This window comes from Labrus bergylta, chromosome 1 (genome assembly GCF_963930695.1).
Source record: "Labrus bergylta chromosome 1, fLabBer1.1, whole genome shotgun sequence".
NCBI classification, from domain to species: Eukaryota; Metazoa; Chordata; class Actinopteri; order Labriformes; family Labridae; genus Labrus; species Labrus bergylta.
In genome coordinates this window covers 4,404,334-4,417,034 of record NC_089195.1, presented here as the reverse complement: position 1 = coordinate 4,417,034, position 12,701 = coordinate 4,404,334, and the positions used below count along the sequence as shown (strand labels likewise).

Below are 12,701 nucleotides of genomic sequence, written 5' to 3'. Positions count from 1 at the left end.
ACGATGCCCTTAGATGAAAAGTCACACAGATATACAAGCTGGAAAACACAGCAGAGATTTGAAAGTCACAGATAGCGCCTTGTCAGCAGTAACACACACACACATCTGTACATGCATACACACAGAGACACACACACACATGCAGCACAGGCAGGCATCAGTAACCAGCTCATATTGACGCTGCGCTACTGCCAGCCATACATTATTAATATGGGAGCCTTGTTCAGATGAATGGAGCTGTGGAGCAGGCTATTACCTGGGAGAAATGGGATGATCCTCTTCTTGGGGTCTTTCTGCCCTCCCTCAATTGGGAACTTGTCAAGAATCTGCATCTACGGATGGAAGAGGAAAAACAGTTTTAGTTCAATGTGGTGGTTTTTGGTCAAATGTTGGTCTTGACTCCTGAGAGTGAGATGAGAAGATCGATATCAAGCTCAATCTGTATCTTAAGTGTGGAGCGGGAGCCAGCAGCAAAATAGCTTAGCTTAGCATAAACACAGGCTGACTTGACTCGTTTCAAAGTGTCACTCAGATGACTGTGAGTACGTACATTCAGGTTGGCCGGAGATAAAGATGACGTTTAACAAGTGATACAGAAAATGCAACCTGCAAAAGCAGCACACATTCCTTACGTTTTAATTGTTAACAATTCAGTATTTGTATGTGTTTTTACTTCATGAAATATCAACAAGAAATGGTATCCATTTCCATCCATGTCATGGTTTCACAAGCAGACAACCCTTATTTTGGAGCACTGACCATCAACAGCTGGCTTTAGCCTTTGGTCACTGCAAACAGCAATCCATTGAACACATCCCCCCTTAAACTGTGAACCAGCTCTTGAATATAAGTAACCTAAATATCCAGTTAAAAAAAAACCTGTAAATAAAACAACTCTTGTTTAGTTCTCTCAGTAGAGCAGGCACCACATGTGCAGCTGACACACCAGGACGCTGGCTCCATCCCATTTTCAAACATTTCACGTCTCCCTTCAGCTCTTCTATCCAGTAATGGCAAATAAAACAACTAGGTTATTTCCAACATGTCTGATGACTTACTCGTATTATTAACTGAGGTATACATTCATAATGACTTTTTAATTGTTTTGAGAGTCTAGATCTGACTACTTGTTAAAGAAAGTGGCCACACTGCTGTCATGCATTATGTCTTTACAATGTTTCATAAGATAAGATGTATTTATTGTCACTGTACAAGTACAACAAAAATACTGTTGGAGCAAACCTGTAGATGCCCAATAGAAGCAATTAAATGTAGAAAAATATACAAATAGTAAACCTAAATTATACAAGCTGTAACAGATGGGTGACATCACTCAGGTTTCTTCCATTAATGTTTACAGTCTATGGTTCAGAGTCAGTGTGAAAAGGAGGGGACGGGTGGTGGGTGGGGGCTCCGTATCCGTATCCAGGGATAGGGAGCTTCTGTGTGGTGCAGAGAGTCATGGATGAGAGGATGGGGGGGCTTCGGGGGCTCTGGGTCCAGGGGATCCGGGCCAAGCCAGGTCCAAGCTCAGTTTTTGTACTATACTGCTAAGCTTCCATTTTCCTGACATGAGCTCTTTGCTTTAGCTACCTGAAGTTGCCTTTTTAAAACTGGATATAGAACAATCTAAGTTTAACAGTGATGCCTCTAAATGACAAACTGAAGCAATCCAGACCATCAACTGAACGATGAAGTATATAAGTGCAGTTTTAATGTTAACAGTAAACGCCTGTCAGAGCTGTAATCAGACCTGATACAGAAAAATGAGTAAGTATGGCATGCAGATCTGAGAGTCTGGGTTTTACATTCTTCAAGACAGAGAGGATTTGAATTGTATGTACCGTATGTGTGTCTTTATTAATCATGAAATCATTCTACTCTGTCACTTTAATGTAAATATGTTTGATCTGTTTTTTAACTTCTATTTTAATTTTTTATAATTATATTCCCGTCCCGTTTTCTGGAGCTGCTGTAATGCACAAATTTCAATAAAGTTTATCTTTATCTTTATTTTAAACTTTCCATTTAATAGGTCTCAATGTCCTGTATAGTTTTAAGTGTTTAATTACGATCTAAATTGGTGTATAGTTTACTTAGTACTTGCTAATAATAGTTGTAAACCCATTGAACCTATCGTTATTTTTTCTTTTTTTGTTCTCAAATCTTTTTTTTCTTTTTTTTTAAAAACTTTCTTTATTGCTTTTACATATTAACAATATTTCCATTTAGTAATGTCCGTACAGAATATGTATTTTTTTCCAACAAGGACAAGATAAACACATACATACAAACAAACAATTAGACCCCTCACCCCCACCCGTACCCCTCCCCTGGCACATAGCCCCTTGAGAAAAAAAAGAAACAGGGTTGACAATTATAAAAAGTAAGTGAAAAATCGCAGGATTTTTAAGGCTAGGTTCTCAGTCCAGATTAAGATGACATTCTGTGCTTTTGACATGTGACAAAAAGACGTTCCAAGTGTTTTTTTTTTTTTAATTCCTATATATTCTTATTTTATTTGCATGCTTGTCTTTCACTGCTGCAACACTTGAATCCCCCCACTGGGGATCAATAAAGGATTATGTTGTCTTAAATTCATTATGGGAAAAGGCTGTGTGTGTATAGTGGATGGAGGTCACAATAACAACACTGGAGAAATGACTAGCTTACATTAAATTCATTCTGATGGCTTATCATGATGAAGACAAAACAATGCTGGAGGTTGTATATAACATCATCTTTATCAATGAAAACATTTACTGTACACTGAAACACAGTTTACAAAGTGTTTTATCTCACATGGCTATAAATAGATATGCATCCTACACATAGCAGTGTCAGGAAATACAAGATGTACAAAAAACTGCATCTTTCTTTTTACTCAGTTCCAGAGTGAATTCACATACAAGCAAGACCCAAAATCCTCACAACTCTCTTTTTGTTTGTCACTGTCCACAGAAAGAACACAAAATTAAAAGTTCCTCTTATCGCTCCCATGCACCGTTTCCAGATTGATCTCTCTGTTTAATAGAAACTCAGTGACAGTGGACGGTGGATCATTTCAAGTATTCTTGCTTATTAAAAGACTCACCATTGGACAAAAATAAACTCTTTACTCCATATTTTGGATAGGAAACATCAAGTTGTATCTTTTCCTGTCTGATGGGGATATGCAGCATTTTAGGGTTCGCAACCTTCATAAGCACTTAATCCCAAATCCACATGAGTGTATCACACATATTCTCAAAAATCAAAGCTTGTCAACACGTCTTTTGGTCCCGCAGGCTCAGAGCAGCGGTGGCTCAGTGAAGTGCGGGGTTCACGGAAGTCAAACAAGCTCCTATTTATTCATAAAGCACGGGCGACATGAACGCAGTGAGAGAAGGAAGTGCTGACACCGGAGCTGAAGGTGCAAGAAAAGAAAAAAGAAAGAGTGAGGGAGGATGGATGGATGGAGAGAAAGACAGGAGCAGAGAGAGACAAAGCAGGAAAATTTTTCTTTTTTCGTCTTTTTTTTTTAAAAGAGAACGACTCCGAGAGAAGGAGAGACATAGCAGAGGTCACAGGGGTGTAGATGATTGTGTCAGGCCCATTGTGTTTACCCGGTTTCACCCTCCAAATAAATCATTCAAGAGAGGGATTAGAGTGGAAGAAAAAGGCAAAGCAGAGGAGAGATGCAGAGGGCTCACACACACACTGTACAGCACTGCAGCACACTGTTTCCTACAGTGATCAGGCACAGAGAGGAGGTGAAGAAGAATGTTTATGTTCATGCATGTGTGTGTGTGTGTGTGTGTGTGTGTGTGTGTGTGTGTGTGTGTGTGTGTGTGTGTGTGTGTGTGTGTGTGTGTGTGTGTGTGTTTGTGTGTGTTTGTGGGGGGGGGAGTCCAGAAATGAATCTAATCAAAGGAAAGGAGACATCGGTTGTTTCTGTATCCAAGGATTTAAAAAAAAGACTCTCAGGGAGCTAAGTGAGCACACACACCCTGATGGGGCTTCAAGATGTCTCCTATTGAGACATCCAGAAACACAAACTCAAATCCCAGAAGTCCCCCCATGTGTCCATCTGTCCATCTGAATCCACCTCTCTATTGAACGTCTGTCGACTTTTTTACCCAGTTCCACTTTGCAGAACAGAGAGAGAGAGAGAGAGAGAGAGAGAGAGAGAGAGAGAGAGAGAGAGAGAGAGAGAGAGAGAGAGAGAGAGAGAGAGAGAGAGAGAGAGAGAGCTACGGAAGTCATCAAAATCATGGTCCAGGTTTCTAGTCTGTGCCTCCCTCCCTCTCTCCCTCCCTCTCTTCATGCTGTTTGGAAGATTTCTTTTAAGCTGCCAGGTTTCTGCTGCAGCGACAGCACAAAAACTTGCAGCAGACCCAGCTGTTTGTTTGGACCCCCCAATGCACGCTGCCAGGGACCCAAAAAAAGAAAATCCTGCTGATATAACAACACACCCTGACACACTCGACAAAACAGGAAGAGATTGATGATGGGCCAGTGAGCGAACCTTTAGCTCAGAAGCAGATTTAAATTTGACTGCAGCCCCACTTTCTTAAAAATCAATAACAAGGTGGCTTGTAAGGTGGGATCAAGCTGAACAGGGAGTGTGGGGTTCTGTAAGTATTGGATATTATAATCCGGCCTATGTGTCTTCATGTGTCGATATGAAAACTTGATCTTACAGAACTTACCATGCCGATTAAATGTTTGGGTTATTTAGACATTTAGTCATCATGATGTAGTTTGTCGAACGGAGTGTGTGCACAGCTTCAATTCAGTTACATTAACGCCCACTGGACTTTAAATGTATTTTCTTTACATGCACTGTGTGAGTAGGTTACATACACTGGAAGATTTTTTTCTCATAGTCCACTGCACAGCTCCTACATTGCACCTTTTTTTTTTCTTTTTAAAGATTTATTTTTGGGCTTTTTGGGCCTTTAATGTAGAGATAGGACAGTGGATAGAGTCGGAAATCAGGGAGAGAGAGCGGGGAATGACATGTGGAAAGGGGCCACAGGTGGAAGCGAACCCAGGCCTCCCGCTCGAGACGAGAGTCTCAACACATGGGACGCGCGCCCTAACCATCTGAACATTTTGAACATTTTGTGTTTTTTCTTTTTTTTTCATTTTTTATTTTATATTGGACATTTTTAAATGCTATTTTATATATTGTAATATCTTCTTATACTGTATTATTTAAGTTGTTGTTAGTTCTGCTTTATTTCCTTAATTGTTTAGCACCAATACACCAAGTCAAACTCCTTGTATGTGTAAATGTACTTGGCAATAAAACCCGATTCTGATTCTGTTTCTGAGTGAACATGAACAACATAGTTACATATCAATGATTTGCCTCTCTCTCTCTCAGCGCTGGCAGTAGCACATGTAGCAGAGCATCACAGCTAAGCTAAGTCATGGTACACATCAGAAAACAAATGATTTGTAATAATTTTACACTATCTTGGGGCGCCGGTGGCCTAGTGGTTAGTTCGCAGGTCTCATGTACAAAGTCCTCAAAGCAGACAGCTCAGGTTGTAAAGTGGTCTGTGGCTCCATTCCAGCATGTCATTCCCTACTCTTTCTCTCTCCCTGATTTCTAACTCTATCCACGTTCCTGTCTCTTAAATAAAGGCATAAACAGCCCCCGAAAACATTTTTCAGCTGCACCACATAAATGTGGGTTCTCCCCTCTAAAATCCGTTTGATCACAGAAGTCTATCTTAGTTGGGCTCTATGCATAATGTTTTCTGAGTGTGTGATCATGTGTGCACATGGTGCAGGGTCGAAAAAGAACAGCAGTGTTTCTAAAGTTCAACATGGCAGCTTCAGCAGGGTGGACTATTTCATTTGCTTTCATTTCCCAGAGTTGAACACACACACAGTGAGCTCCCCGTCTTCTTAGCGTACAGCTCCAGCCCGAACTGGCCCACTTGGATCAAGGTCAACACGTTATTCAAACAAGCTCCGGTTGGTTCTAGCTCGTCCTTAAATACACACTTCCCCCTGTCCCGGCTGACAGATTCTTGGCAAACGGAAGCGTGCTCGCGTCCCATCAGGAATTGTGGGATCACAGACACAGAAAAATGGTGAGAACAGGTGGGAGGGTGTGGATCAGGTGACGGAGCCGGTGGCACGACTGCTTCCTTCTACATACAGGCACACATGCTGCACACTGTACAGGAGACAATCAGCCTCTTGTTGTTTGTAATTTGGCAAACACACAATCATCAGTCCAGGTGGTGATATATTTCTGTTCCCAGGATGTCGAGAGAGAAAGAGAAGCAATAAAATAAATAATAAATAAATAAATAAAACACTCATGCCAAACCGTTGCTCCACTTCCCAGACTTCACTTCACTGTCTCCTTGGTAACCAGCACAGAGAGGAGTATGAAGAAGAGTTGTGAAGGGACGTGATTGGATGATGCTGCGCAGCTCTGGACCACTGGTGTAAATGTTGGGAGTCAGGTAAAAAAAAAAAGGAAAAAGAGAGGAGGAAGAGGTTCTTTTATCTGTTGTCAGAGTGTGTGCAGATGACTATGATGTAATGGGTCCAATCCAGCAAAGCTCTTACACATCACTCCTTCAGGGAGATTTTGTTGTTGGTTTTTTACTCTAATTTCAAAGTGGCTCGAATACATCAGCTTGAAAGACTGAAATGTGGAAACATGGTAAAGCCTTACTGATGAATAAATGGAATACCAATCTCTCTCTAAGTGTGCTTATCTGATGCCAAACATCACAGGGTGGATTTTTGTGTTTGGTTCTTGTGATATGTGGACGTTAAGGACTCGTTTATCTGGTCCCAGTCCATGGTTTTTTGGGTAAAAGTCTTTTAGTTTTCGGAAATGTTGGATCAAAACGCTTAACAAACAGACATACATAAGTAATGAAAAATAATAAAAAAATCCAAAAGGGACCCCGCAGACAGTCCAAACTACACTGAACAGACGAATAACAGGACCTGCTCCGAAATGAAACTGCATGATGCAACACAAATGAATAACAGATAAGTCTAAAATAGCCAACATTTGTATCCATTTTTCATAATTTATCTTATTTTGAAGCTCAATAGCAGAAGGCAACTTTAAACTTGTTTTAAGTCTAAGCAGACTTTCAGGATGTTGAGATTTGTTGCTTTAGAAATGATGGATTAGCCAGCTTTGTTTCATACTGGATTCTGTCATCGGATCGACGCTGGTGATGTCATTTTGAGACAGGGTTGCACAGTAGACTCCGTCCGTAGACTGGAAATAAATAAGGACATAGCCTCAGTGACGTCAACCATTAGTCACTGAAGGGGGTTGCTGAAAGCCGCTCGATGGTGGTCAACATATTGAAAATGCTGTCTCAAGGCACTGCATAGCCTAGCGGTTATGTTAGGCGCTCCCATGTATGGAGGCTATAGTCCACATCGCAGCGGAGTGGGTTTAAATCTGACCTTGGTCCTTTACTGCAGGTCAGCCACCCCACTCTCTCCTCCTAACCTTTCCTGTCTCTCTTCAGCTGTCCTATCCAATAAAAAAAGGCAAAAGACCCAAAAATGAGTTTAAAAAAAGAAAAGAAAACACTGTTTCAACCTTTCTTTCAGTCGACAGGCAAAGAACTGAAGCTGAGACGGGTCTTAAGCCTCCTGACAAACAGCTACAGGACACCAGCTTGCAGTCAGATCAATCAAGCCCCTAACATTGAAACAATCAAACTGGATGAGATAGAAGATTAACCCACGATACACTCTGTGCTGATAAAGACATGAACTATTCAGACCACGTTTGCTTTTTGAAACCAGGTTATTGGGTGTCACTTTTGCGGTCCATCTTTAAAAGTCTATGCTTCACAATCAGTGGAATAGTTAAGAAGTTAAAGTCTTTATATGTGATTTTTTGATCCAGCAGATGTCGCCCTTGATCACCAGCATGAAACCAAAACAACTCACGCTGCATTGTTGTGTTAGCATGCTAATGCTAGCGATCTTTATTATGCTCGTATCTTCACACTGCATGTAAATTTACCTGAAATGATCTAGGTACCTGAGTGATACCTGAGTGATCTAGAAACACAGTTAAGCAGTGAGTACAGTATGTTATTCTTCTTTTCTCTAGTCCCTCAATTAAACAACTTTTATACACGAGGGGAGGAGTCAGCCGGCCGTCCCGACGATGTAAACAAAGTGAAGATAGGACTCTGAAAACTCTGAAAACATCACAGACAGTGGGACTCGGGTGTTACACCCATTGTAGACAGTCATGACTCACAGAGTTATTTTCAGAGGATATACTTGATATATATTATATTTAAGTGTGAAAAATCACATAGAAAGCCTTTAAGGCAGGTTGTTCTTAAAATAAAACCCTTTCCGAACCATAGATGCATTTTTGTTAAACAATTTTAAAGCAACTATGTCATTTTAGTCTCCTAAAGCACTCAATCTGAGTTTATATAACTCCCCCCCTTATAGTGAACTATCCCTTATTCGGGAAAACTATTCATTTATAACCAAACCAGCGCTCATTTTGAGTAACCTTGAACCATTTTCCATTTTGAACCATGAATGATTTAAAATTTTGTAAACAAAGGTACAGGTAACTGTCAACAAATCAACATCCACATCAAGACTGTCATATTTTCCAAACTGCGACTGTACGTAGCACGGTGTAATCTAATGTGGCGTCTTTACTAAAGTTTCAGTAAGAAACATCAAGTGACAGAGGAACAACTGAGCCAGAAGCAGCCGCCCCTTCTTCATATCATGCACATGTGCTAAGAATAGAGCCTCCATTTAAGGAACTGTGAGAGTCAGTGAGCATTAAACTTAGGGGGGATGCCATTCTGTTCATGTGAAGCGGATTGATGTCTTACTTCCTGTTGGTTGGTCATGTGACTGGGGAGGGTTTACCCCCTCGGCGTCACAGTGTAGTGGAACGAACTGGGATGGTAATAAAACATACACAAAGATGAAAACTCTGGAAAGACTCATGACCAGCACGACGAGGCAGCCATGTGATCGTTTTGCACCATTTCCACAGCAACATGCTTGATAAGTGAGCAAGAGAGAGGGGCCAAAAAATGAGCAGGCTTGTTCTGGCTGGTTTCAGGGTAACGACATGTTATTTTGCTCCTGCTGCTCCACTTGTATCTGCAGGCAGAGTGCACAGTTAACGAAAAGGTCGTCACATTTCCTGTCCTCGTAACTGTAAACACGTTGTTCTTTCTCACTTCTATTCTCAGGGTCCATCAAACTGCAGTTCTCTCTTTTTCTTCAGGAGCACATGATCAGGTCGGGATATGTAGTAGCAGTGAAGTGGAGCATATGAATCAAGTCTGAACACGCATTAGCAGCCAGTGGTATTCAGTTTCAGAGAGACAGATGTCTAAGATCAGCTCGAGGGGAAGGGAGGTCGTTCATTTCCAGCCACAATCACTCACAAGTTGTGCCTTCTAAATATAAATGGGCAATCCTGGCACCCAAATCACTGCCAATGGTTTGGTCTATTATATTTGGATGCAACATGATATTCTGCATGCTTCTATGCAGGGAATGCATGTATGGGAGTGGCGTTTGTATGGGGGGTTGGATTTGCCAAAAATCTGTTCCTGGAGATGTCAACAGTGTGGGTATTTGGACCCCCCTCCTGTTGTTTCAGTATGACAACAGGTGTAGGGGATGTGGAAACTTGTGTCAGTGTGTCTTCCGTCGCTCACTCGTCACTCCTCAGTCTCAGGCCGGAGAGCATGCTGTGGTCTTTAGAAACAAGCCTCTGGGGGGATGAGCTTTTGACTGGGATACACTCTTAGTGGAATCGGATAACCCTAACCCTATTTTCTCCAGGGATTAAACGGGAATTCCCCGCTTATCTCAAAAACCTGGCAAGCATCTGTGGCCGTTTGAGTGATGGGAATGGGATGGGTCTTGTACTGCAATGAACGCCTACTTTGAACATTGTAGTGATTTGAAGTGGAGCTGGTTGACTGTTTCTCTTTTCCTGTTTCTTGCGTCATCAGTTAGTCTATTATTTTCCTTATTTAATGGGAACATTTTTCATTGTAACACATCCAAAAAATTACAATTCAAAAGATGAAGATGATCTTTAAAAAGCTGGTTTTATCGAACTGTCAAAAAACAAAACAATATCTCATCTAAAACAAACTAATCAGAGGAAAAAAATGTATAAAGACTTCTCTTACTATAAAGACTTATCTTTGTTTCTACTTGATAAAAGACTAAATTATATTTGCTAATAAACGCAGGTGTTTTCTGCAATAATAATGAGTTGCAATTTGTCCCCTACTACAACACTATCCAATACAATTAACCTTTATATTTTGCCCCCCCCAAAAAAAAACAGAGGTTAAGTTGTTAAATTAGTCCCGTGTGAACCAGCAGCTCATTAATTCTGGATCGGCCTGTAGTCTGTTCTTTGTGGGAAAGTTTTCCAGCTTGAGAACAAAATAGCAGTGGAGGCTGCTGATGAATGATTACAGTTAAACTGCATAATTCAGTTTCATCAAAGCGCTTGGCCTGAAACAAATTAGAGACTTGTGAACCAGTTTGTCAGTTGTGTCGATTGTGTTAACGCTGTGCCGGAGCAAAAACATCGCCTGCTGGAGGAGAACTTTCTCTCTCTGTCTCGCTCTCTCTCTCACTCTCTCTCTCTCTCTCTCGTTCTCTGCATCTCCAGAGTTCAGCAGAGGTAATGGTGTTGACGTTTTGACATCTGGATGCTTTCCTCACTTCATTAAATATATATTATTCAAAGAGATAAAACAGCATAATCTGCGAGAAAAGGGAAGAAGAGGTTTGGTCGGAGAGAGCAGCTGTTTGAAATTTCACCTCAAATACTGTAATTTCACAGGCTTTAGTGCCACAATAGCTATTTATACTGAGCTCATATAACATATTGTTTTCAAGGGTTTATAACAAATGAACGTCCAATGGCAGTTTCATGGAGATAAAGAGTAACCAATCATTTTATAATATAACCTTCACCTTCCATTTATTGTCCAAAGAATTACACCTTTCCTTTTTTAATCGGCGCACCAGCTAAATTGATTTCCGGGCCATTTACCATTTCAGAAGCTTTCAGCCGGAGCAACACAACAACTCACTGATTCACAGTGTCCCCTTAAACAGCTTGTTGAAAAATAAAAAGTAGGCCAGCCAACTTACAGTCAGTACAGGCAAAGGCAAAGAGGAAGGGGGCGTCTCACCTGTGGCAGGGTTCAGAGCTAGAAGAGCAGCGTAGCACCTAATTTAGCCATGCTGACTGCCCCAAGAGTTTCCATGCTGACAGGCAGGACAAAAAACCTCGGGCACTGTGGCCAAACCACAGTCTCTCCCAGAAGGGGTGAGTCGGGATGGCAGTGCCCCTGTATGAGTATGTGTTCAATGTGCTCCAAAGGCCGACACTCAAAAGGGCGTGGAAGTGAAATGAGAAGTCAGGTTTAGAATAAAACCATGAGCGGGCTGAGCGAAGTAAAGAAAGCTTCAAAGAGAAAGACTAAAAATACTGGAAACAAAGCTGCTTTTCTAACGTAACACATGAAAAGGACACCAAGTGCTAGGTCTTGGGACTGAAGGCTTGTTTAAAATTATGAAATAAAACGCTCATCAGATTGCTATCATTTTTGGGGGGTTTGACTATTACATGATTCCCAAATCAATTTCTTCCATACTTTCTATTCAGAGTTGCATATTGCTCCAACGCTGACAGCTATGCTAACATTCAGTTCACTTTATGTACCAGATGTGGTTCTTATGACAGTCAACATTTGAGGCTGGACTGTAAGGCACTTCAACAGGCTTGATGGCTAACATAGCCAAAGAGATGGACAATGTCACTGACGGTCAATTTCCACCTCAAATTAGAAAACAAGGGGCACAGTCACAGGAAGTGAAAATAACAGCATTACATAAATTAGAGCAATTCTCCAATTCAATAAAAGTGAGAAAAGTCAAGTGACAGTTATTGTCAGAAGTCAATTGTACTGCTCTGCACAGTTGTAACAAGGGGGTGAAAGAAAAAGATGACACAGCACTTGTGAGTTTTGATAGTCATTACTGGTAATTGTATAAGAGCCACATTTGATTTGAGTCAACAGTTCCATTTCTTAACTAACTCTTAGATCAAACGTTGGCCTACATGGTGGTGTATAAACTGAGATACACTGTGGTGCTATCTCCAACCTTATAAGGGACTAACTGATGAACATTTGTCTTCTTAAACTGTGACTGTGTTTTACATTTTGTAACGGGACGTGTCTTCGCGGCCGCCGCCATGATGAGCCGCCATGACAGACACAAAACGTTTACCAAGGAAACACTGGATGATACGTCAAAGACTGCTGCAATAAGGGAGCGGGGAGCTGCTAATGAAAGCTGTCGTGCTGCTGCTGTATGTGCTGCTGTGATAAAAACATCATGTGAATTATTTGGAAACATCGCTGGTAAACATATTGTCTTTCTCAGGTCGGTTTCGCCCGTTCGTATTGACTACTGACAATACAGAGTTTGTTTACACTTTGGGTTAGGGAAGGAGTACTTGAGAGAACTCCCATGATTCCCCACTAGCCTCGACGTCTTCTTTTGTAATTGTTTGGATTGAGAGCCCCCTGGCGATTTGACATAATGTGCATTTAACCTCCTTCTGCTTGTCAATGGCGTGTGTATATAAATATATATATATATATATAAATATATAT

General features: G+C 41.1%; 1 protein-coding gene across 2 annotated transcripts in view; it reads right to left on the bottom strand.

Moving 5' to 3' along the window:
* The window catches only part of sh3pxd2aa (SH3 and PX domains 2Aa), a 126,881-nt gene that overhangs the window by 86,184 nt on the left and 27,996 nt on the right, over positions 1-12,701 (bottom strand). For both annotated transcript variants that reach the window (XM_065966599.1, XM_029278305.2), the window contains exon 3: positions 257-332. In XM_065966599.1, the coding sequence (XP_065822671.1) occupies positions 257-332 (76 nt within the window). The remainder of the gene's footprint in view (positions 1-256; positions 333-12,701) is intronic.